Source organism: Gracilinanus agilis, chromosome 4, assembly GCF_016433145.1.
Source record: "Gracilinanus agilis isolate LMUSP501 chromosome 4, AgileGrace, whole genome shotgun sequence".
Classification (NCBI taxonomy): Eukaryota; Metazoa; Chordata; class Mammalia; order Didelphimorphia; family Didelphidae; genus Gracilinanus; species Gracilinanus agilis.
The window spans coordinates 388,758,771-388,780,326 of NC_058133.1; the positions used below are offsets into that span (position 1 = coordinate 388,758,771).

At 33.4% G+C, this 21,556-nt stretch overlaps 1 protein-coding gene across 1 annotated transcript in view; it reads left to right on the forward strand.

Annotated features, from left to right (window-relative positions):
• The window catches only part of ENPP1 (ectonucleotide pyrophosphatase/phosphodiesterase 1), a 107,552-nt gene that overhangs the window by 44,343 nt on the left and 41,653 nt on the right, over nucleotides 1-21,556 (forward strand). The window contains exons 3-9 of the mRNA XM_044676991.1: nucleotides 1,132-1,248; nucleotides 3,234-3,359; nucleotides 4,364-4,424; nucleotides 9,042-9,139; nucleotides 12,141-12,220; nucleotides 18,091-18,210; nucleotides 18,964-19,073. Of these exons, the coding sequence (XP_044532926.1) occupies nucleotides 1,132-1,248; nucleotides 3,234-3,359; nucleotides 4,364-4,424; nucleotides 9,042-9,139; nucleotides 12,141-12,220; nucleotides 18,091-18,210; nucleotides 18,964-19,073 (712 nt within the window). The remainder of the gene's footprint in view (nucleotides 1-1,131; nucleotides 1,249-3,233; nucleotides 3,360-4,363; nucleotides 4,425-9,041; nucleotides 9,140-12,140; nucleotides 12,221-18,090; nucleotides 18,211-18,963; nucleotides 19,074-21,556) is intronic.

Here is a 21,556-nt window from a genome sequence, read left to right on the forward strand (position 1 = left end):
ATCTGGGCTTGTGCCCCAAGCAGCTCCCTAAAGCTATAAATTAAAGGTGAGTTGTCAAAGTACATCAATAGAAGTTGTTTCCACATGGGAAGTTTCTTATGCTGATGAAATTGCTAGTCCTGATCCCACATATCTTCATACCTCAAAGTTAATTGAGTGAAAATTTCCTTGAAATGACTTGGGGGTTTAGAAGTGAATTATGGGCACAAGCTTCTTGATTATTCATCTACATGGGGCTGACATTTTTTCTCTTACTTGAACTGTTATAGCACCTCATATTATAACCCTTAGCAGAGTCTCTGGCACATCCAAGGAACTTAATAAATGCCAATTGACTTTGATTCATTTTTAAAACCATTCCCTTCCATCTTAGATTCACATACTATATATTGATTCCAAGGCAGAAGAGTAGTAAAGGGCTAGGTAATAGGGGTTAAGTGATTTGTTCAGGGACATGCAGCTAGAAGTGTCTGAGGTTATATTTGAACCCCTGTGCCTCCTGTCTCTAGGGCTGGCTCTCAACACTGCTCAAAACAATAGCTACCCAATGGCTTTAAACTTTTTCAAAACTCTTCTATATCTTTGCTTTGTTATAGTCTTACCTTAACCTCGTTAAAGGGCCGCTAAAGTAAGTTATTATGTCTAGTCGAACTTGTTTAAATCTACAAAATAAGTGGCCCTAGGAGAAATTCTTCATTTCCTGGCCCTTGCCCAAATATTTCAGCTTCCACAATTTCATGCAAGCTAGGACAGAATATGCTGTTACCAAAACCTTCTCCCAGCACTGAAGATTTTATTTAGACCTTTGTTCTATTTTCTTCCCCATTTTCTAAAACATTGAATCTCAATATGTCTTGTATGTTTCTACAAATTTTCCTTTTCAGTTAGCAAGAGGTTATACCATAACCTTGTAAAGATGAATGCATTAACATTTAAATATGATTATGCTTACGATATGGATATTACTATACCGTGGTCGCTAAATATGTGATGACATACTTCTGATGCTATCTAAACTAAGATTTGAATCTACTGTTTCTCCATGACTTCATAATTTGGACTGAAAAGCTGATGTTCAGTTTATTGTTATATATTTCTTAGAATCATCTAATCCTTTGTTTAATATTTCAGTCAAAAGCTGTAAGGGTCGCTGTTTCGAGAGGACATTTGGGAATTGTCGCTGCGATGTTGCCTGTGTTGAACTTGGAAACTGCTGTCTAGATTACCATGAAACATGTATAGAACCAGGTAAAAATGCATGAAAATTGAAAAAGAACAAGCTATAAAATATGTGAAATTGAAAAGGGATAGAAAAGGGAGAGGGATTAACAAAAATTGTGTATAAAAAAACACAAGCCAGCCTAGAGTTTTATTACAGAATTTGTTCTGGTAAAAGTTTAATGGTGATACACCACATCTTAACAGAGATTTAATGGATTTAAGATAAAAATGAGATATAGATTCTCAGACATGATTAAGATGTTGATTTGTTTCCCAGCAACATAAATATAGCGAGGTCCCAATTCCTATAAATAATGATTGTTAAGGAGTAATCATATTATTCAAACTCATCCCACATAATTTAACTACTCTAGAACCAATTACCATATATTACATAGTTATAATTTTGAATAAGTGCAAATTCAAATATTAGTCACCACTTTAAGGGATTTATTATTCAAATGAATAGGGATCTAGCTATTTTTGTTAAAAAGAGAGGCTTCAGCTTGGGGAGGGGCTGGTAGAGAGTAATAGTAAGTGAGTAGAAGCAGATATGAAGAAAAAAATTAGAAAACTAGAATTTTGATTAAATAAAATTTAAATAAAAACTAAGAAATGCACAGAAGAAACATAGAAAACACAAATGAATAAAGAAATTGTCATGTACCTATTATCTACATGTCCATATTTAACATTTAAAGAAAAGCTACATAATAAAATATTTGTTTCCTTATATATTCTTCTTTCTACCTTTTTTATATATTGAAAAAAATGTGGTTTTGAATTCACAATAAAAAAATAATAAAAAGATCCAAGGCACAATCACATTCTGTTTATGGGGACCAAGGCAAAAACTGACCTTTTAATTTTTTTTAAAGGTAGAAGCATATATTAGCTTTAGGCTAAACAGGTCAGCTTTTAAAATTCCAAGTTATTTAGGTATTAAGGAAATATCCACAAACCATTTATGATCTAATACTTTTTTCATTAGGGACTTGATAGACTTATGAGTGTGTATTTTTTAGTACCTGTCAGATAAATTTCTTTTTTGAACTTTGCATTTGAGTTTGGTTCTTAGGGTCTGTCTGAAACATTAATCCTTTAATTATCCTTTTCCTAATCATTATAGAGCTTATTAAAACATGAATTCTTGGCAACATGTTTAATTTTTAAAGATGTCATTAGAGCAAGAGAATTTTTCCCAATCAGAAGTGGTATTCATTACATGCTTTACAGATTTCATACTTTAATCATTCAGTGGCTCCATAATCTTGTTGACATGGGTGTTCTCTCCATTTGGACAGATCGCAAGCTATGCATATTCTCACTGTGTACAATTATTTTTGTCCACAATTTTGCATAAATCCTCCATAAGGAGCCACCAAATATTCTTGTTCCCTATAATATTTTATGGATGCTGCTATAACAATTAGGAGGACACTGCCAGCTCTCGCTACATTGAAGAAACAGTTTACTTCCTTTTCATGAAATTTCACAGAACAGTTAAGAAAAAACAAAAAAATAAACAAAAATAAGCAAATGATCTTTTGTGAACACATGAATTCTCAGATAATTAAGGTGACGATGAAAATTCAGGGTTCTAGGCCTGGGAAAAGGGGAAGGCAAGAATTCTATATATTTGTGGCAGGAAGGAAGAGGGGAACTGATTCTGTGATTTTTCAGTATATTAGGAACTTTTGAGTAAAGATGTGGAGGATGTCCCAGTTTTTAAAATGTGAAATTGGGAAGCCATTATTTTGAACTAGCCATAGTTTATTTTCTCACTGTATTATTTTGAATACTTGGTAGCTAAGCTCAAAGTTTTATATTATTGTATGCAGGTAAGAACAGAATTTATGTTGTATCTTTGTCTTAAACTATGTATAGTCAATGGAAGTTAGACTTGAGAAATCAGTATTTGGCCTCCAAAGGGCTTTATGTTTGTGTTGGTGACAGCATTGGATCTAAACCAGAAAACACATTTAATTTGACTTTTTTCCCTTTTGGTTCAGAGCATATATGGACTTGCAGCAAATTCAGGTGTGGTGAGAAAAGATTGCAAAAAAGTCATTGTTCCTGTACAGATGACTGCAAAGTCAAGGGTGACTGTTGTATTAACTATGACTCTGTTTGCCAAGGTAAAAGCTGTCTTCATTTATTTATTTATTTATTTAATTTATTTATCCATTCATTCATTCATTCATTCATTTATTTATTTAAAATTTAAAAAGATTTTTCCCAATTATAAACAATAACAAAAAATAAAAATAAACATTTTCCACATACATTTTCTGAAGTTGTAAGATCCAAACTGTCTCCTTCCTTCCTTCCTTACCTTCCTCTCCCCAGAAATGGTAAGCAATTTGATCTGGGTTATATATGTATTATCATGCAAAACATATATCCACTTTGTTCATTGTTATAAGAAAATACTCATTTAAAATCAACCTCTCAAAAAAACCCTCAAATAAACTAAGGTGAAAAATTATATGCTTTGGTCTGCATTTTAATTCCAACATTTCTTTCTCTGGAGGTGAGATAGCATTCTTTGACTTAAATCAGAGTAGAAGATCTGGACTTGATTTTGATTCTGTAGTAGACTAAAAACTTTAAAGGATGTTTCTTGAATTTAGGTCCATGCCTCATCTTTAGACCATTGAAGGAAGATGGGGAGAGCTCTGTGTCAATCATATTTGGGTTATGATGGGAAAAGGGAAGAATGATACCTAAATCACAAGCATATATGATGGCATAGAGGAAAGGTTCCTAGAAAAGGATTTAGGAGACCTTTAACTGAGGTGTATCTCTACCACATGATAGATTCTGCAATCCTGATCAAGTTGCATAACTACTCTCTGCCTTGATTGCCTAATTTGTAAAAGAGGGAATAAAGGGACAGAGTGTAGTTTCATAAAAGAAGTCTGAATCTAGCTGCAGAGGATCTAATCCAATCTCTGTCACTTTCTTGGGGTGATCTTAGGCAAGTCAAATATATTTTCAAACCTCAGTTTCCTCATCTTTAGAGGAGCTTAGTCTCTCCCCACTCAAAAACTACTTCTATATCTGCCAATAAAATGCTGAAACTGATCTATCATGGAGTTGCTATGAGAAACAATTTTTATTTCTTTAAAATTTTTTTTAGGTGAGGAAAGTTGGGTAGAAGAAGAATGTGAAAACATTATTGAGCCTCAGTGTCCAACAGGGTAAGATAAATGGATGGATGACAATCTCAGTTTTTTTCCTATGTAAAAAATTCCTTCTCCACATTTAAGATAAATCTTCCATTCTCTCCTACCCCATCCCCAATGGCATGCAGAGGGCTGGTCAATAACTATCCCAAAATCTTGTGCAACATTTTATTTTAAGTTAGAGTATACCAGTCTATTTAATATAATGTGTTTATATTGAAATAGAAATCAAGCTGCCTTTCTAATTAGGTCTCACATTATTCCTCTCTTTTTACTTTCTGTTCTTGCAAACTGAATTACTTCCAAAACTCATGTTTTCCTTCCATTCCCATGTTTCTTCATATGATCATTCATTTACATGCATTCTATGATTCAGCCCAACTAACCTTCCTGATTTTTCTAATGACGTTCCATCCCCCATCTCCATGCTTTTGCTTAGTCTTTTCCCCATGTTGGCAATGTTTCTCTCTTGTCACTTGCACTTCTGAGAATTCTTTGTTTCTGAAAAAGCTCAACTCAAAGTTAACTTTTAGATAAAGGCTTTTCTGATTTTCCTCAACTGTTGGGGCCTCACCCTGCCTCCCCAAATTAGCTTGTATTTACTTTGTACATATCATATAAACACCTTCTTTTCTTTTACAAGACATAATCTCCTTGATGTCAAGGATTTGGCTTTTTGTCTTGGAATTCCTAGAACTTAGCAAAGGTCCTGGGACATATTTGTTGACTGAATGATCTCCTTCCATCTCTATCTATAGAAAGTTGGCTTATTCTTCAAGATTCAGATTAGTCTGCTCCTTCTGTGAAGCTCCTTCCCTAAGCTGGAAGCAATCTCATTTCTGAATTCTTATAGAATTTGTACCTCACATATATTGAATACAGTATTTTAAAAATTATAATTATTTGTGTATATATGTGCTATGGGTGTAAGATTCCTAAGGGAGAGAGAGTGCCATATTTATCTCTATATTTCCTTCATTATCCAGCACAGTTTTTTTGTGTATAATTAATAAGTGATTGAATTGGTATAGATGAAAAAACCCATAATTTTGTTTGATTGTTTGAAGAAATGCATTGGCTACTTTGGTATAAATTAAGAATAGAGGATGCATATTTGTGCATTGTCTAAAAGTGACTGCTTTTAAAAATTATCATTTATGTGGTTATTTTTATGAAAATTGTTGAAATAGTCATATGTAGTTGGATGGGCAACTCATTGAGATGGTTCATTAATGTATATAGTAGGAGTGGACATTGTTCATGAAAAATAAACTGGTTCTAGAATTAATCTGGTATTTGACAGCTTTGGGAAACTTTATGGTGTTTTTAATATTTGCCAGTTTCTCTAGAAAGCAAAGGCTAATTCTTTTTAAGGGCAATATTCTTCTATGATGGTCAAAAGCCACAAATCACAGAATACCGTATGGATAATTAAAGTTGAGGCTGACCCAAAGGACAAGGGAGAAGTACAGGAATGAGTAGGCTACAACAAAACATTAGGCAAAAAAGGATTAATCACTAAAGAGATATAGAAAAGAAGATGTACTGATTTGGGTATTTGAGAGTCCTCAGAATGAGTAGCTGATAGATCTGTGTTTAAATCTATTATTTATGTGAATTCCTATATTATTTCTGAAAGTGATAGAAATATGAGTAACAAGATATGATTATCTCACAATTAAAATGATAAATCTCTTGAAATGTGTTTAATTATTTAATTAACTTAAAATAATTTAAAATAATTTGTTTTAATCTCTAATAAATTTTTATTTTTTATAGGGTCAAAGGTAAACAAACAAACAAATATATATATATTAAAGACTATCCCCTTTTTTGGTATAGTTCTGTATATACTTCCTACTTGGTTGAAACCTCAGAATCATAAAAATCTAACATATTTCCAAGCTATATTTTTAAGCAAGGAATATTTTCATAAATAATAAGGAATTTTTTGGCTGTTTCTCTTTGTTCAATGGATAATTGCCACCATTTTGGGGGGTCATTTTTAGCTTCTCTTTTATTTTTTAAATAAATTTTATTTTTTTCCAGATTACATGTCAATATAATTTCTTAATATTTGTTTTCTGATATTTTGAAATTCATGTTCTCTCTCTCTCCCTCTCTCTCTTTCTTCTCTCTCTCTCTCTCTCTCTCTCTCTCTCTCTCTCTCTCTCTCTCTTCCCTACCCANCTCTCTCTCTCTCTCTCTCTCTCTCTCTCTCTCTCTCTCTCTCTCTCCTCCCTACCCAAGAAGGCAGGTAATTTGATATAGGTTGTACATATAATAAATATTTCTATGTTCATCATATTATGAAAAAGATACACATTGCATATGGTAGACAAAATTCATGGGGAAAATAAAAAATTGCTGGTTTTTATTGGGGATTAAATAATACTCTATAGTTCTTTTTATGAAGATTCTTTTCTAGAATATACCTCATCATACTTGAACCAGTTTTCCCTTGAGATAATAATCCAACGATTGAGACAGAATAGAGTAGGATAGAATATTACAACTGGAAGGCATCCTAGAAATCATTTAGTAATGCCTTCTCATTCTGTAGAGGATCAAGCAAGTTGGGAATGGTGAAGTGGTTAGTCAGAGTTCTCATGGTCAATGCTGTGATGGACCCAAATCCTGTTTTTCTGACTCTATCATGTGCTTTTTCAAATGAAACTAATTTTACTTAATTACATATTATGATTTCTATTGAAGACTATTAGATATACTTATATGTGTATGAATCCAGGGCATAAACAAATTTTATATACATATATGTAGTATTATATACACAGAGAGCTAGCTTGGCATTCAGAAAGACCTAGATTCAAATCCCAATTTTGACACACATTGGCTGTACATACTTAACTCTAATGCCCCAGACAGTTCTTTAAGTTGCAGCAATGTTGCCAGTTGAATAGATGGAGTCTCCTTCCCTGGACCAATGAAACCCTAGATACTTTGCAGTCTGTCCCCTTCCCTTTATTCACACTATTCCAACTATAGGTCAGATCCTCATCATTTCTCACTTGATTGTTTCAATAGCCTCCTGATTGATTTTTCTGAAGCATGAACCTTACCAAGGCAGTTCCCTATTAAGCAATGGAGTATGGCTCCCTGAAACTTATAGCATCAATTACAAATTCCCCTATTTGACATGAAAAATTCTTCATAGTTTGACTCTACCTTCCCTTTCCAGGCTTATATACTGTATATATTACTCTTCTCCTCATGCTTTATAGTAAAGCCAAACTGGTCTTCTTGCTGATCTTCACACATGACATTTTATCTCCAATTTTTGTGACTTTGCACAGGCTGATCACCCTCTACCCTCCCCATGCCTTGAATATACTTATTCCTTACTCTCTCTGAAAATATTGGAAACACCTTGTGAAGGTTACAGAAGGAAGTCTGAATTTATTCTTTTTCTTTTGTGGAGTGCTTATAGTACCTTGATGTGAAATTTGGGTTAAGCATTTGGTCACAGGCTATATAATTTCCAAACTTTTTCTTTTTTGTTGTCTTTGGGTATTGTCTCCAGCGTCTGCAAAACTCTCATTAAATTTCTTATTCCAACCCATTGAAACCATGATGAAGAAGGTTGCAATGTGGAAGAAATACTTGTATTTTACAATTAAAATAATAAGAACTTCTCTGGAATGTGATTCATAACATTAATTTTGTTTTCATCTATATGACCCTTATTTTACATCTAAGAATCTGATTTATTTCAAAGCTTCATTCAAATGCTTCCATTTCCATAAAACCTTTCTTGATCCCTTCCCCAACTAAAAATAAAAACTTTCTTGTATTTGCTTGATCTATATTTTATGTATACTTATATATGTTTACTCTCTCCATCTCTCCCCAACACTGCACCCTGATAGAATGTAAGCTCCTTTATGACCGGGATTATTTTATTTTTGTCTCTACTCATTGATTGATAAAACATTATACAAATACTTAATTAAAACTATTAGGAAACATCTCTATGTAACAAAAACTAGGTCTATATAATATTTTATGTTATATATTCACAATGCCTCTCTATGTAGATGAATATTATAAATATAATTTCAAACTGAAAACTTCCTCCACCAAAGCAGATGAATAACTGTCCTGCAATTTATAGTCTTAGTGAGTTGTTTGGGAGCACTGAGAGGTTTAGTAACTTGATTAAGGTAACAAGCCAGGTGGACTATTTTCTATCTACTATACCATGCTATTAAGACCATTGTAAAATTTTAGATGCAATTTAATAAACAGTATGTATTTAGATGTATTTAGATAGTTATATGACTTATACACACATGCACACACATATACAGACACACATACATACATAAAATCAGTCCAATTCCAAATCTTCTTGAGTTCTTGTCAATGTCTTTTCCCAACTCCTCCATAAACGAGGCTTAACATATTGGATACCTTCTTTTCTCTCTGTTATATCAAAAACAATGGTTTTTACATACATGTTCATATAGAGTTGTTTTGGATAAGATTATGTCTATTTGGTTTCTTTGTACTCCCATCTTAGTGGAAAATTCTTCATTATGGTAGAATATCAAAAGGAAGGAGAAAGTTCATCAAAATGCGCTTTCCTAAAAACAGCTTTTTCTTATGACTTAGGTTTGAAATCCCACCTACTATTTTGTTTTCATTGGATGGCTTCAGGGCAGAATATTTGCACACTTGGGGTGGACTTCTTCCTGTTATTAGGAAACTACGTGAGTAACTTTACTGTTAAACATGGTAATGTGATCTTTCAATGAAATAGTTGATGATGGCAAACATGCTTGGAAAAGTACCAGTAGGAGGCTGAATTTTTTTTCCTTTTTCCTAACCATCCATGACTGTAAGAAGCCAGAGCAGCTGGATGATGGTTAATTAAATAGTCCTTAACATTGGAATGACTGTAACATCTTGCTTTACTTAAAGCTATAATAGCGATAATTATCTTAGCATCATGGGGCTCAGTCATTTCATTTGTGTTTGTTCTTTCCCAGAAGACTGGCTTCCTATAATAAACAGAAAATCTTTTATGTATGTCTTTTTGGATTTAAAGGTAGAAATTTAAACTTTAAGGAAGAGATTGAATTCTTCTTAGAATACTGGTTTATCCACAGAACCCTTGATCTTACACAGAATGTAGAAGCACTAATTGCTTCTACCAGATCCTCCCAATTTATTCATCTCCATCAACAGCCTCTATTAAATCATCACTATATACAAAACACTACATGTATTATGGAAGCAATAGTTCATGCCAAAGATTTAAATCATATTAACAAATAACTTTATGATTGTACACTTTTCTCTGAAAGCCCCATTGTCTTTACAATAATGAGGAAGGATGGGATATATTTGGATATTTAAAACCCAAGTATTTTCCTCCTTGTCATTAAACTAGCCTTTATACTTACTTTCAGGCAAGGGTGAATTAGATGAAACTAAACATTCAATGGGCAGCTGGGTGGCTCAGTGGATTGAGAGCCAGGCCTAGAGACTGGAGGTCCTGGGTTCAAGTCCGGCCTCGGACACTTCCAGCTGTGTGACCTTGGGCAAGTCACTTGACCCCTATTGCCCACCCTTACCACTCCTGGGCCAAGGACGGTCCCTAGCCCGGATGAAAAAGGAGGAGGGTTGGGCGTGGGGCTAGCAACCCCACCCTGTAAAAACTACATCTGTTAAAGAAACTGCAACCTAAAGTAGGGGCAGCTGGGCTAGCTCAGTGGATTGAGAGCCAGGCCTAGAGACGAAAGGTCCTAGGTTCAAATCCAGGCTCAGACACTTCCCAGCTGGGTGACCCTGAGCGACTGTGTGACCCATTGCCTACTGGTTGTGGCCCTATGCTCCTAGAATGGAGTCCCAGGATAAAAAAAAAAAAAAAAAAAAAAAAAAAAAACATTCAATATTCTTTTCTTTTTTTGTATCAGTTCCAAGGAAGAAGAGCCTCACTGGCTAGGCAATTGGGGTTAAATGATTTGCCCAGAGTCATAAAGCTAGGAAGTTCTGATGCTAATTGGTAATATGAATTTCATTAAAGCTGTACTTCTCTCAAGCTTTGACTTCATGCCTATTTGTGAAACTTAGATTCTGAAATCTTGGTTGGCACATAAACTATTTTCAAAGTTGTTCTTCTGGATTGCCAAAATAAAAATTACTGGGTGGTATATGTAGTTATGAGTGAGATCTTTATTTTGTTTAATATATTTAAATTCCTCTGTGATGCCTATTTAGAGGAAAATCTGATTTTTCTTAGATTCTTCTTTTGAGATTTCTAAAATAAAGTTTCCTTCATAGGATTTAGCTAACTGGTAAAAGGCTATTTTGTTCATTCTTCCATGTCAGTCTTATGGCGGGAAAAATCCATGTGTAAATAATCATTACTAAATGATAAAAGTTCTTTATTAAGCATTTTATTTTCAAGGGTTCATGCTTATCATCTAAAAACATATATTTTGAAATTGGATGTTGGGAAGTTTAATTGCATGTAAAGGAAAAAAATTGTATTTGAATTAAGATAAAACCCCAATCCTGAGTTCATTATTGGACTGCCAATATCAGATAAAAGAGGAATAATTAATGACCTTGAGGTAGTTTGTTATATGTTACAAATCTTAAGAAAAATCAATCTACAGGTTAGCCAGGCACAAAATATGAGGCAAAAATGAAGGTGTTTTTTTTCCCCTTTGTTCTCAAGGAGCTGCCTTTATAGTCAACGGGGCTTCTAAATCCTAATCTTAATAGTGCTGAGACTAGTCTGAGATTATTTGTCATCACTAGTGATATTTTATAGGATATTACATCTTTACTGGAATACAATTGACCAAAAGTTGCAGAAAATATAAGAGTTTATGGGGCTAATTAACACTTTAAAGACACTGAGGAACAGAAAGATTAAATAACTTTTCCAAGGTCAAATGGATAGCAAAATGTCAGAGCTGGGATTCAAATTGATCCTTTGACTTCAAACTGAGCTCTTAACACATATTATACTGGTTCTCTACAACATGTTTATTAAGTAAAATAAACTACATCAACCTATAATTATTTTTAAAGATGCTCAGAGTATCTTTTCATTTGAAGATTTTTATTGTTTATCAAGCAATATAATATTTTAAATTTAAAAATGAATTTGATATGAATTTTTTGTTCCATATTTAGTGTTTCCTGATTAATGTGGAATCAGTTACTCAGACTTTATTATTTCCACTTTAAAGGTCAAGGAGTTTTTCTATTTGGGTTCTATTGCATTAATTTAATTTATATGTTCTCTACACATTGGTAGACATCCATCAGGAGTTGATAAAGAAAAAGAGAAATTATCACTTGTTGTTGTTTGACCTTTTGGTATAGTCTTTGCAAACTTAGGCTGATCCTTTTACATTTTGTGCATTTTGTCTTTGAGTATCCTAAAATATTTTCTAGTTTGATTGAACTTGCCTGAACTTGTATTTCACTATGATACTTGAAAAAGCCCTAGTTTATTTCCAGGATTTGATGAAATATCATAGAACTTTAGTGTCAGTTGTCTACATATTAAAATTAGTTTCTACAATAGAATGTTTTATACAATTTTGCTTTTCATCTTTTAAAAACTCAAGTCCAATTTCATTATTCTATTCATTTTTTAATTGTTGATGTTGATGTTTCATCTCTTTATAAAACACGGAAAGCTGGTTCTAAAATTATTTAACAATTAATGGAAATTTTCTTTGCCTTTAGAAAATTGTGGAACATACACAACAAATTTGAGACCAGTATATCCCACAAAAACCTTTCCCAATCACTACAGTCTTGTCACGGTAAGCTATTTATATATTTTCTTTTTTGCTTTCACAGGGCTACAATGAAATATGTTTCTTTTAAAATCTTTTCCAGATCAATTATCTTATGCTTTAAAAAGTGTTTTTCCTAGTCTTTTGACATTGTTTTAATGTTTCTTATTGCCTTAGAGTTACTAGCTTCTATTTAGTGCATTCTAATTTTCATGGAATCTGTGTCTTGATTGAGGCTTTTCACCTCTTATGACAGACATTTTCAATAGTTCTGATTTCTTCCCCATTTCCCCCAAGCATAATCATATATTTTCTAAGTCTTTACTGTAGTGCTGAAATTTTATTTATAAAATAATTTCTTTTAAAAAATTCTTACTTCAATTCTTCTAGGAATTTTAGTTGAGTTTGTGCTCAAGCTATTTCTCTTTGTGGCTTTGGCTATAGGTTTTTGGAGTCATCTCATTTGTGTCTTAAGCATTTTTTACACTAAAATGGTGCTTTTTTTGGCAGAATTCTTTTCTTTCTCTTGGTCCTATTTTGGGTCATGTTAGGTTTTGCTGTTGCTTTTTTGGGAGTATTGAGAATTGCTTTATTTCAGAATTTCAGGGATAGTTCTGGCTGGGGCCCTGTGAACTCTCAGTGTCCTCAAAGCAGCCTGATCAAAGGTGAAGCCTGAGTTTTGCCCTCCTTTTCAGAACTTGGCAAGTTCCTGACTTGAGTTTGGATCCAAGTCATACAACTACGGGCTTTCCCTTGGTTAGAGGTCCAGAAGACTGTTGCTGGATTTAGTCACTGTGAGTCAGTTCTGAAGCCGTTCAGGTTTCCCTTTGGTCTGTGCTTCTTAACATGTTTATCATTGTTATTCTATGGTGAACTTTAACTTGGGCTGGAGATTGAATGTGAGACTATTTTGCACACTGGAAACAAAATTTACATTGAGTTATTCAAGAATAGGTCTCAAGTTTGGCAAGAGGAGCATAATGTTATTTGCAGAACAATAAGAGGTGACATAATTCAGTTAATAGACATTTTGTTTTCAGCACTTTGCTCTTAGAAGAGATCGCTGCTATGTATATATAGAACCTTTCATTTATTCCTTATTCTCCTTGGGGCATATTGCCTAGAAATGACATATCTATTGTCTAGAAGTAGCATGAAACTTTTAGTTACTTTTTGTATGTGTAGTCAAAAGTATGTGTAGTTTTTTTTTTCTATGATAATTGAATCAACTTTCTATTTTACCAACATCATACTAGTATATGTCTTCCCTTAGTCTTTCCACAATTGACCATTTCTGGCTTTTACCATTGTTGCACATTTGCATGGAGTGAGTTGAAATCTCAGAGATGTTTGAATTTTCATTTCTCTTACTGTTAAAGATTAAGGCTAATCTTTAATATAGTTGCTAATCCTTTTTCAGTTACTCTTTGGAGAACTGTTTGTCCATATCATCTGAACACCTTTTTAAAAACATACACACACACACACACACAACTGTTTTTCCAATTATATGCAAAAACAATTTTAAAAATTCTCTAAAATTTTGAGTTCAAAATTCTCTCCCTTCCTCCCTTCCCTCACTCCTGCTTGAGACAGTAAGGAATCTGATATATATTATACATGTGCAATCATGTAACCCATATTTCTGTATTAGTCACGTTGTAGAAGAAAACATAAAAATCCTTTAAGAAAATGAAGTGAAAAATAGTATGCTTCTATGAGTATTCAGACTCTTTCAATTCTTTATCTCTAAGGTGGAAAACATATTTCATCATGAGCCCTTTGGAATTATCTTAGATCATTGTATTTCTGAGAACAACTAAGTCCTTTATAGTTGATTATTGTATAATATTGCTTTTATTGTGTTCAGTGTTCTAGTTTTGCTCACTTCACTTTGCATCAGTTCATGTAAATCTTTCTAGGTTTTTCTGAAATCATCCGTTTGTCCTTTCTTTTAGCATAGTAATATTCCATTACAACCATATACCACAACTTATTTAGCCATTCCCTAATTGATGAACATCCCCTTGATTTCCAATTCTTTGCTACCACAAAAAGATGAACAAGGAAATATATATTATGTGATGATATATGTACAATCTATATAATATTATCTACCTTTTAGGGAGGGGTAAGGGAGGGAGAGAGGGGAAAAAAAGAATGACAGATTTTGGGATATAGCTAATGTGAGAATTTGTTTCTCTTGAATAAGCATATTTAGCATAACTTATTACATATTTATAATGAATCATTACATAACAAAACATTACATATTTTATGTTATATATAAAAATAAAAATAAATATCTTTTCTTTCAATAAAGGGCTACTATAAATATTTTTATACACATAAGTCCTTCCCCTCTTTTGATCTCTGGTATTATGATTAAAATTATTTTGAAAGACTGATTTTTGGGTAAGAATATGTTTACTGATTATATCAGGTCTGTTGGTTAGGCCAGCATCATAACCAATAAAGTGATATAGGTCTCCATGGCTCTATCATGAGTAGTGAAATCAAGGAAAGTGGAGGTGACAGGCAGAGGGAAAGAGAAAATTCCAGAACTCTGGGGTAGTGGCTAGCTGGAGGCAGTTAGTCCCTGGACTTACTCTCACTCTGGAGGTACTGGCTCTATCCCTCTTTTGCTACCCTATCTATGTGGATCATCCATCAAGCTTTCACTGTTTGGGAAAAGGTTGAGTTTTAGTGAGCTACCCTGGTGGACAGTGTTGTCAAGAGCCTTACTCCCTCTTGTTTGGATTTATGTTGCTTAGACCCTACTGCATTCCTGACAGACCCTGAAGGACAATAGCAGTGAGATCTCCCTACCAACCCAGTGGACCTATTTACTTTCCAGCTTTTCCCTTACTCTTAGATACTATCAAAGGTGGGGGGGCGGGATTTCTGGATAGGATAGAGTTAGGCAGCTGGGTAAAGTTAGGTAGAGAATAGTATAGCAACCTGTTGGATCTTGGTGGTGGTGGAGGGATTGACTTCTACCCTAGTTAGTTTATCCCATTCCCTTCCCTTACCTGTTCCAGTAAATAATAAACTCTTTTATTGTTACCTCGTCAGTCTCTCCCTGAATCCTTTCCCAGATCTATAGGATTTTAAGTTCCTGGCCCAAGGACTATCAACCTAGAAATTCATCTAACATTTTTCAATCATTATACCACTATACCACTTATATTTATTTAACCACCCATTTTATTTTTTCACTAGGGACAACCAGAGCTAAGTCAGACAACCTAATAAATAGATATTTAGGAGCTCATTATTCAGCTCTTCTCTTGACCATCCCAAGACATCTTTAATTGGTGATAGCTAATTAAGAGGTGGTCCAACAACCTGTTCACTTCTACCTATTTCCACAGGTGAATAGACCAAGTCTATTGGAGAAGAATTCTGGTGTCCTTCATTTATTTACTAAAATCTGTTTTAAAAAAGAAAGACATTTTTGGGGATTCCCAAGGACAAAGAAAATGCAAAAAGTAGCAGACTAGTGTCTCTGACCCAGATCCCCAGACACAAGAATACACAGGTATTCTCCCTAATATATTGGAATTAATATATTATATGAAAAATAAACTCTCACAGGATATAGATCTATTAGTGTTATTACTGTATCAAAGGGTATTGATAGTTTTAGAGCCCTTTGGCCATAGTTTCAAATTGCTCTCCAAAATGGATCAGTTCACAACTCTTCCAACAGTGAAATTGGTATTCTTTTTTTCCTACATCTCCTCCAAAATTTATCCTTTTCTTTTCCTGTAATAGTAACCAAATCTGATAGGTGTAGAGTGGTACCTCACAGTTGTTTTTTTCGTTAATAGTTAATTTTCATTTCTTTAATCAATAGCAATTTAGAACATGTTTTTATATGACTATAAATTGCTTTGATCTCTTCCTTTAAACACTTAATGATTATTGGTCATATATTTTTATTTTGTTTCTGCAAATTTTTTTTCAATTTCATGTAACTGGAATTTAAGAACTAAGAGGAAATGATAGAGATTTCTTTTATAACTTGAAAATATGTAAAATATCTTGGAGCTGATCTGCTTAAACCACTAAAGGTTTATAGAAATTCACCTGTTTGGGCAGTGAAGAATCTCAGTGGAAAGAGAACCATATCTGGAGATGGGAGGTCCTGGGTTCAAATGTGACCTCAGATACTTCCTAGCAGTGTGACCTTGAGCAAGTCACTTAACCTCAATTGCCTAGTCCTTATTGCTTTTCTGCCTTGGAACCAATACTTAGTATTGATTCTAAGATGGAAGGTAAGCATTTAAAATAAAGAAATTCAAACAAAAAATTCAAACATAAAAGAATAAAACATTTAATAGATATAAAGGAAGTCAAATAATTGAGTGTATGGTAATAGTTAATGGATGTCCCATGTCAATATAAAAATAATAATTATATTACCTAAATTATAGATTGATTTCAAGACAAAAATATCTAATGTCATATTTGAACCCAGGGACCTACCTCATGTTATATGATAAAGTGATAATCATTAAAAGCATATAGTTCTGGGAGCAGCTAAGTGGTTCAATGGATAGAGAGCCAGTCCTTCAGATAGAAGGCAAATCACTCAACCCCAATTGCCTAACCCTTACCACTCTTCTACCTTAAAACCAATACATATGACAGAAGACTAAGATTTTTTTAAAAGTATATATGGTTCTAATAAAACTAATAAAACTAATAAAAGAAATCAATGAAACAGCAAGACTCAGAAAAAGTAAAATTATTCTCTCAGTCTTAAATAATCTCTAAAACATAAACTACCTGGGGAGAAGGATTCCTTGTTTGTTAAAAATTTTGGGAAAATTTTGCAAAGCAGTTCAAGAAAAATAGGTTTGATTCAGAATCCTACATTACATATAGGAAAATTTCTAAATGGATATTTAAAAATACATTTTGTATTATAAAAAAATTGGAAGAAAATGGAGGTTGGTACTTTTTGCAACTATCACAAGAGTGTGTGTGTGGGTGAGGAACTCTTAACCAAACAATGGATAAGGATCACAAAAGATTAGTTTTATTCTCCTTCAAACCTACTTTATTGGACTTTATTTTCCCAAACATATGTTTTCCTGAGTTTTTGTAACTGACTTGTTTTGTGAATCTGAGGAAATGATGTTTACCTGATAACAGGTTTATAGTCTTCTTGTGATTTGGGGCAAAATTTTCTCTTTAATGTGATTCAAAAAGGAATCAAATTTTAATCTAGTTCCTGGATAGTTCCTGACAGTCTAAAGCCTGGGAATTTTTTTTTTTTGATCCAGTATTCTGCAAGCTCTTTTCGACATTAGTCACATTAGTTTATTCTAACAACTGTACAAATTAGATTTCATTGGAAATGAATTCTATTGCAACATGAAATAAAACCCTTTATTCATGGTGTTCTTCTCTAAACTTCATACTTTTCAGTGTGAAAATTGTCCTTCATTTCTGACTTCTTTCATTTTCTATCTGCAGTTACAAATACCTAATAATCCATTTAAGAAGGTTCTATTCTGGCAAAGCTTCCCCTTCTGTTGTTATATTTCATAAAAAATATATATCTGGTTGTGGAAGGCATCTCAGACACCATCTAGTCTGATTTCATTTTATAAACAAGAAAACTGAAGCTTAGATCAGTATCAGAAGCAAGGTTTGAGTTCACATCCTCTGATTGCAGAACCAAGGCTCTTTCCACTCTATCAAAAACATGTCCCTTATGTTATGTGACAGAATGGTCGTTAACAGGTACAATTACTTATTATTCTTAGGCTGTGTTAATAATTTTAGTTTAGATTTTTTTGTTTACTGTGGTAGTGGTGGTGATGGTAAATAATACTATAACAGCCATAATATTTGTGTTGTATTGGTTTAAATATTCTTTTCAGGGTCTGTATCCTGAATCCCATGGAATCATTGACAACAAAATGTATGACCCCAAAATGAATGCTTCCTTTGCACTTAAAAACAAAGAGAAATTCAACCCAGAGTGGTATAAAGGAGAACCTGTGAGTCCTTTATTTAATCTTCTGAAAACACTTCTTTTAAAATCCTCACTTGCTTCATTCAGAGTTGAATATCAGATTCCCTGGAGTGTAAACAACCTACTTCCTGGTGAAAATGGAGATAATGTTTCAGTAGTATTTTCTGTATTTGCTAGATACCTCTTGGTAGTTTATAGTTATGCTGGTCCATTTTCTTCTCATACCAGGGGCACATATCTATTAGAATGGGCTGGGGAATAGTTTTACTCCATGCAGAGTTAATTGACTCATCACATGACAGATGTCCTAAAAACGTCTGGACATCTTTTTATAGGAATTTAAATGTACCATTTTCATGTATTTTTATCTCATCATGGTAATTTTGAAGTTTCCACCTGAATAGTTTTTCATTCCAAGGGAATTCTATAATGTAATACTATTAGAGTCAAGGAATAGGTTAACCAACAGGATCAGAGAATATGTATGCTTCTGAAAGTAATGCATTTCTTTCTAGGGAAAAAAGGACATATTAATTGAGTATACAACTCTAGAATTGGCAGGATTAATTTGGGAGATTTTAAAAGGTTTTTTTAATCCCCAATTAAAAAAAATTGTTCTGTGCTGTTATTCAAATAATCCCTTCAATCTCTTCTAATAGATGGAACTGGTACATTTAAAAATAAGACATTTTGCCTTGATTTTGCATTGATCAAGATGAAATCTCCTAATCCTTGGATACTTATATAATTTCCTGATTCTCCTTCATTATCTCCTTAGATTTGGCTTACAACTAAGAATCAAAATCTTAAGTCTGGAACATTTTTTTGGCCTGGATCAGATGTGGAAATTAATGGAATTCTTCCAGATATCTATCAAGTGTATAATGGGTATGTTTGCATGGATTTTTTTTTACTAAGCTCATAGGATCATATATTGTGATCTGGAAGAGAATTTAGAGCCCATCCAGTCGAGCTCTCACATTTTATATGTAAGGAAAGTGAGTCACAGATAGGTTAACTGACTTATACAGGGTCATACAATCATAAGGTATCCAAGATAGGATTCAAACCCAACTTTTCTTCTCTAGAGGTATAGTGCACTATTTACTACTCAATACTACCTCTCAGCACAGTGCAATGAAAAAAAAAGAGCTTGAGATTCAGGAGAACTTCATTTCAAATCCTGTCTCTGGAAATTACTAGCTGTGTGATCATGGGCACACTCTCCTTAAGCTCTTTGAAGTTTGGTTTTCCCATAAGTGGAAGAGATGTAGCAATACAATATTATCTATTGCATTAAATTCTTTTAAGGAAAAGAACTTTGTAAACTTTAAAGAGTTATATAAATTTAGCTTGTAATTAGGAGCATGTGGAAGTCTACCTTATAGAATGGTATTTTATATCCTTGTGTTGCAGAGTCCTAAATTCTAACTTTTCATTTTAAAAGGATGATAAGAAAATAGGAAATCTAATTTAAAGAAAATATGAATGGAAGCAGAACATGAACTCAGGCTTTAAAAATTTTATTCTTCTAATTATGTTATTTGAAGAGCATTGGTGAGTTAGATATCTTATTGACATGCTACCATGCTGAGGTCTTTAGGCAGGAATCAAGTAGTATAGAACACCAGAGAATAAGAAATAAGATGTGAATGGCCTCCTTTGGGACTGTGGAGATCATTTGTTAGGAAGAAGAATGTGAGGGGCTTGGAAAAATATGAGAGGAAATGCCAGTTGTTACTCTGGGCTCTCAGTACCTCACCAAATCCCATGATCTTCATTTCCATTATTTTAGTGACTAAGGGGAGTAGTCATAGCTTAGATCTCATAACCACTTAGAATCAACTTCCAGTTTCCTGAATTCTGAAGTTCCTTTCTCTCATTAAAACTTTCTCTTCTAGTTCTTCTTTCTTAATACTCTTTTATTCCTTGCTCCTTCCTGTTTTTTTTTTTTCTGAGTTGGTCATTCATTCTGGTTTCACCTCTGCCCCCTTAAAACCAACCATTTCAAAAACTCACTAGTTTCCATGTTTAAATCCTTCAAGGCCTTCTACTTCCATCCTCAAAATTTCTAACCCCAGGTTACTCCCCAACATCTGGCTTTGTCCATGAGCAACTGAATGCCCTTGGAGGAAGTCATGAATTCAAGGTAACAGGATCCCTTATAAATTCATGTTAAGATGAACCCTTGCTACTGTCCTGAAGATTTGTATTCGTTTCTGATTGCCTGTCAAATTCTTCATGGCAAGTGTTATTGATTTTCTCCTTACTCCATCTACAGTCTTCTCTTCATTTGCATTACTATTATTCTTATTACTTCTCACCTAGGATAGTATGACAATGTCCTTACAGGTGTGTCTTTCTGTTTCAATTTTTTCCAATTTCTAGATAATTATTTTTCTGACTTCCAAAATAATCCTTCTGATGAAAAGGTTTAACAATGCATCTTCTCTGATAGAATGAAATATTAATATGCTTGGCAGGCTTTTAAGATGATTCATAATCTTTCCCCAGCCTATTTTTTCAGCCTTATTTCCCTCTATTCTAATTTTTGAATTCTATTACAGTAAAACTGATCTGATGCCATCCTTATTTATTTATTTTTGCTTCCTGTATTTATTTAGGTGGTCCCTTGTGCTTGGAGTGTAGTACAACACTGACTCTGAAATCAAAGGAACCAAATAAAAATTTTCTTCCTGACACTATCTTTGTGGCTTTGGTAAAGTCATTTAATCTCTCTGGGTCTCAGTTTACTTGACTATAAAATGAGGGAATTGATTTGATGGCCTCCGAGGTCCCCTCCTGCTATAAGTCTATCATCCTCTAAATGAAGGTGGTTCATCTACATCATAGTCTTTTGAAAAGGCAAGCTTAGGTTCTATCTCTGCCTTAAAGTCTTTTGTGACTCACTGACCTAAAAATGATCCCTTACTCCTAAAATAATTATAGCACTCTACATGGTCTTCTCTTTTGCAACACTCAATTTTTTTTTTATCATATTTACTTGTGTACATGCCTTCTTTTCTCCCCTCAACTGCTTTGTCATAGACTATTGCTGCTGGAGCATAGAATAGGTTAAACAATAAGATTGAGCTGTCACTTTCTGGAGGGCTGGACTCTGTGTTTTCCCTCTTTGTATGCCTCAAACCTAGCTCAAAGTAGGAACTTAATAAAGATTTACAAAATAAAATAGAAAAAATATTTGAAATTTAGCTAAGTTTTTTGGCAGGAAGTTAGACAAGAACCCTTAGTTTAGAACTAGTGTTTGAATGAAAAAGATAAAGAATTAGAAGAATTGCTTGAAAACCCCAAACAAAAAAACAAAAAAACCATTCATTTTTATTTAAAAACATCATTTACTTTTCAACCAC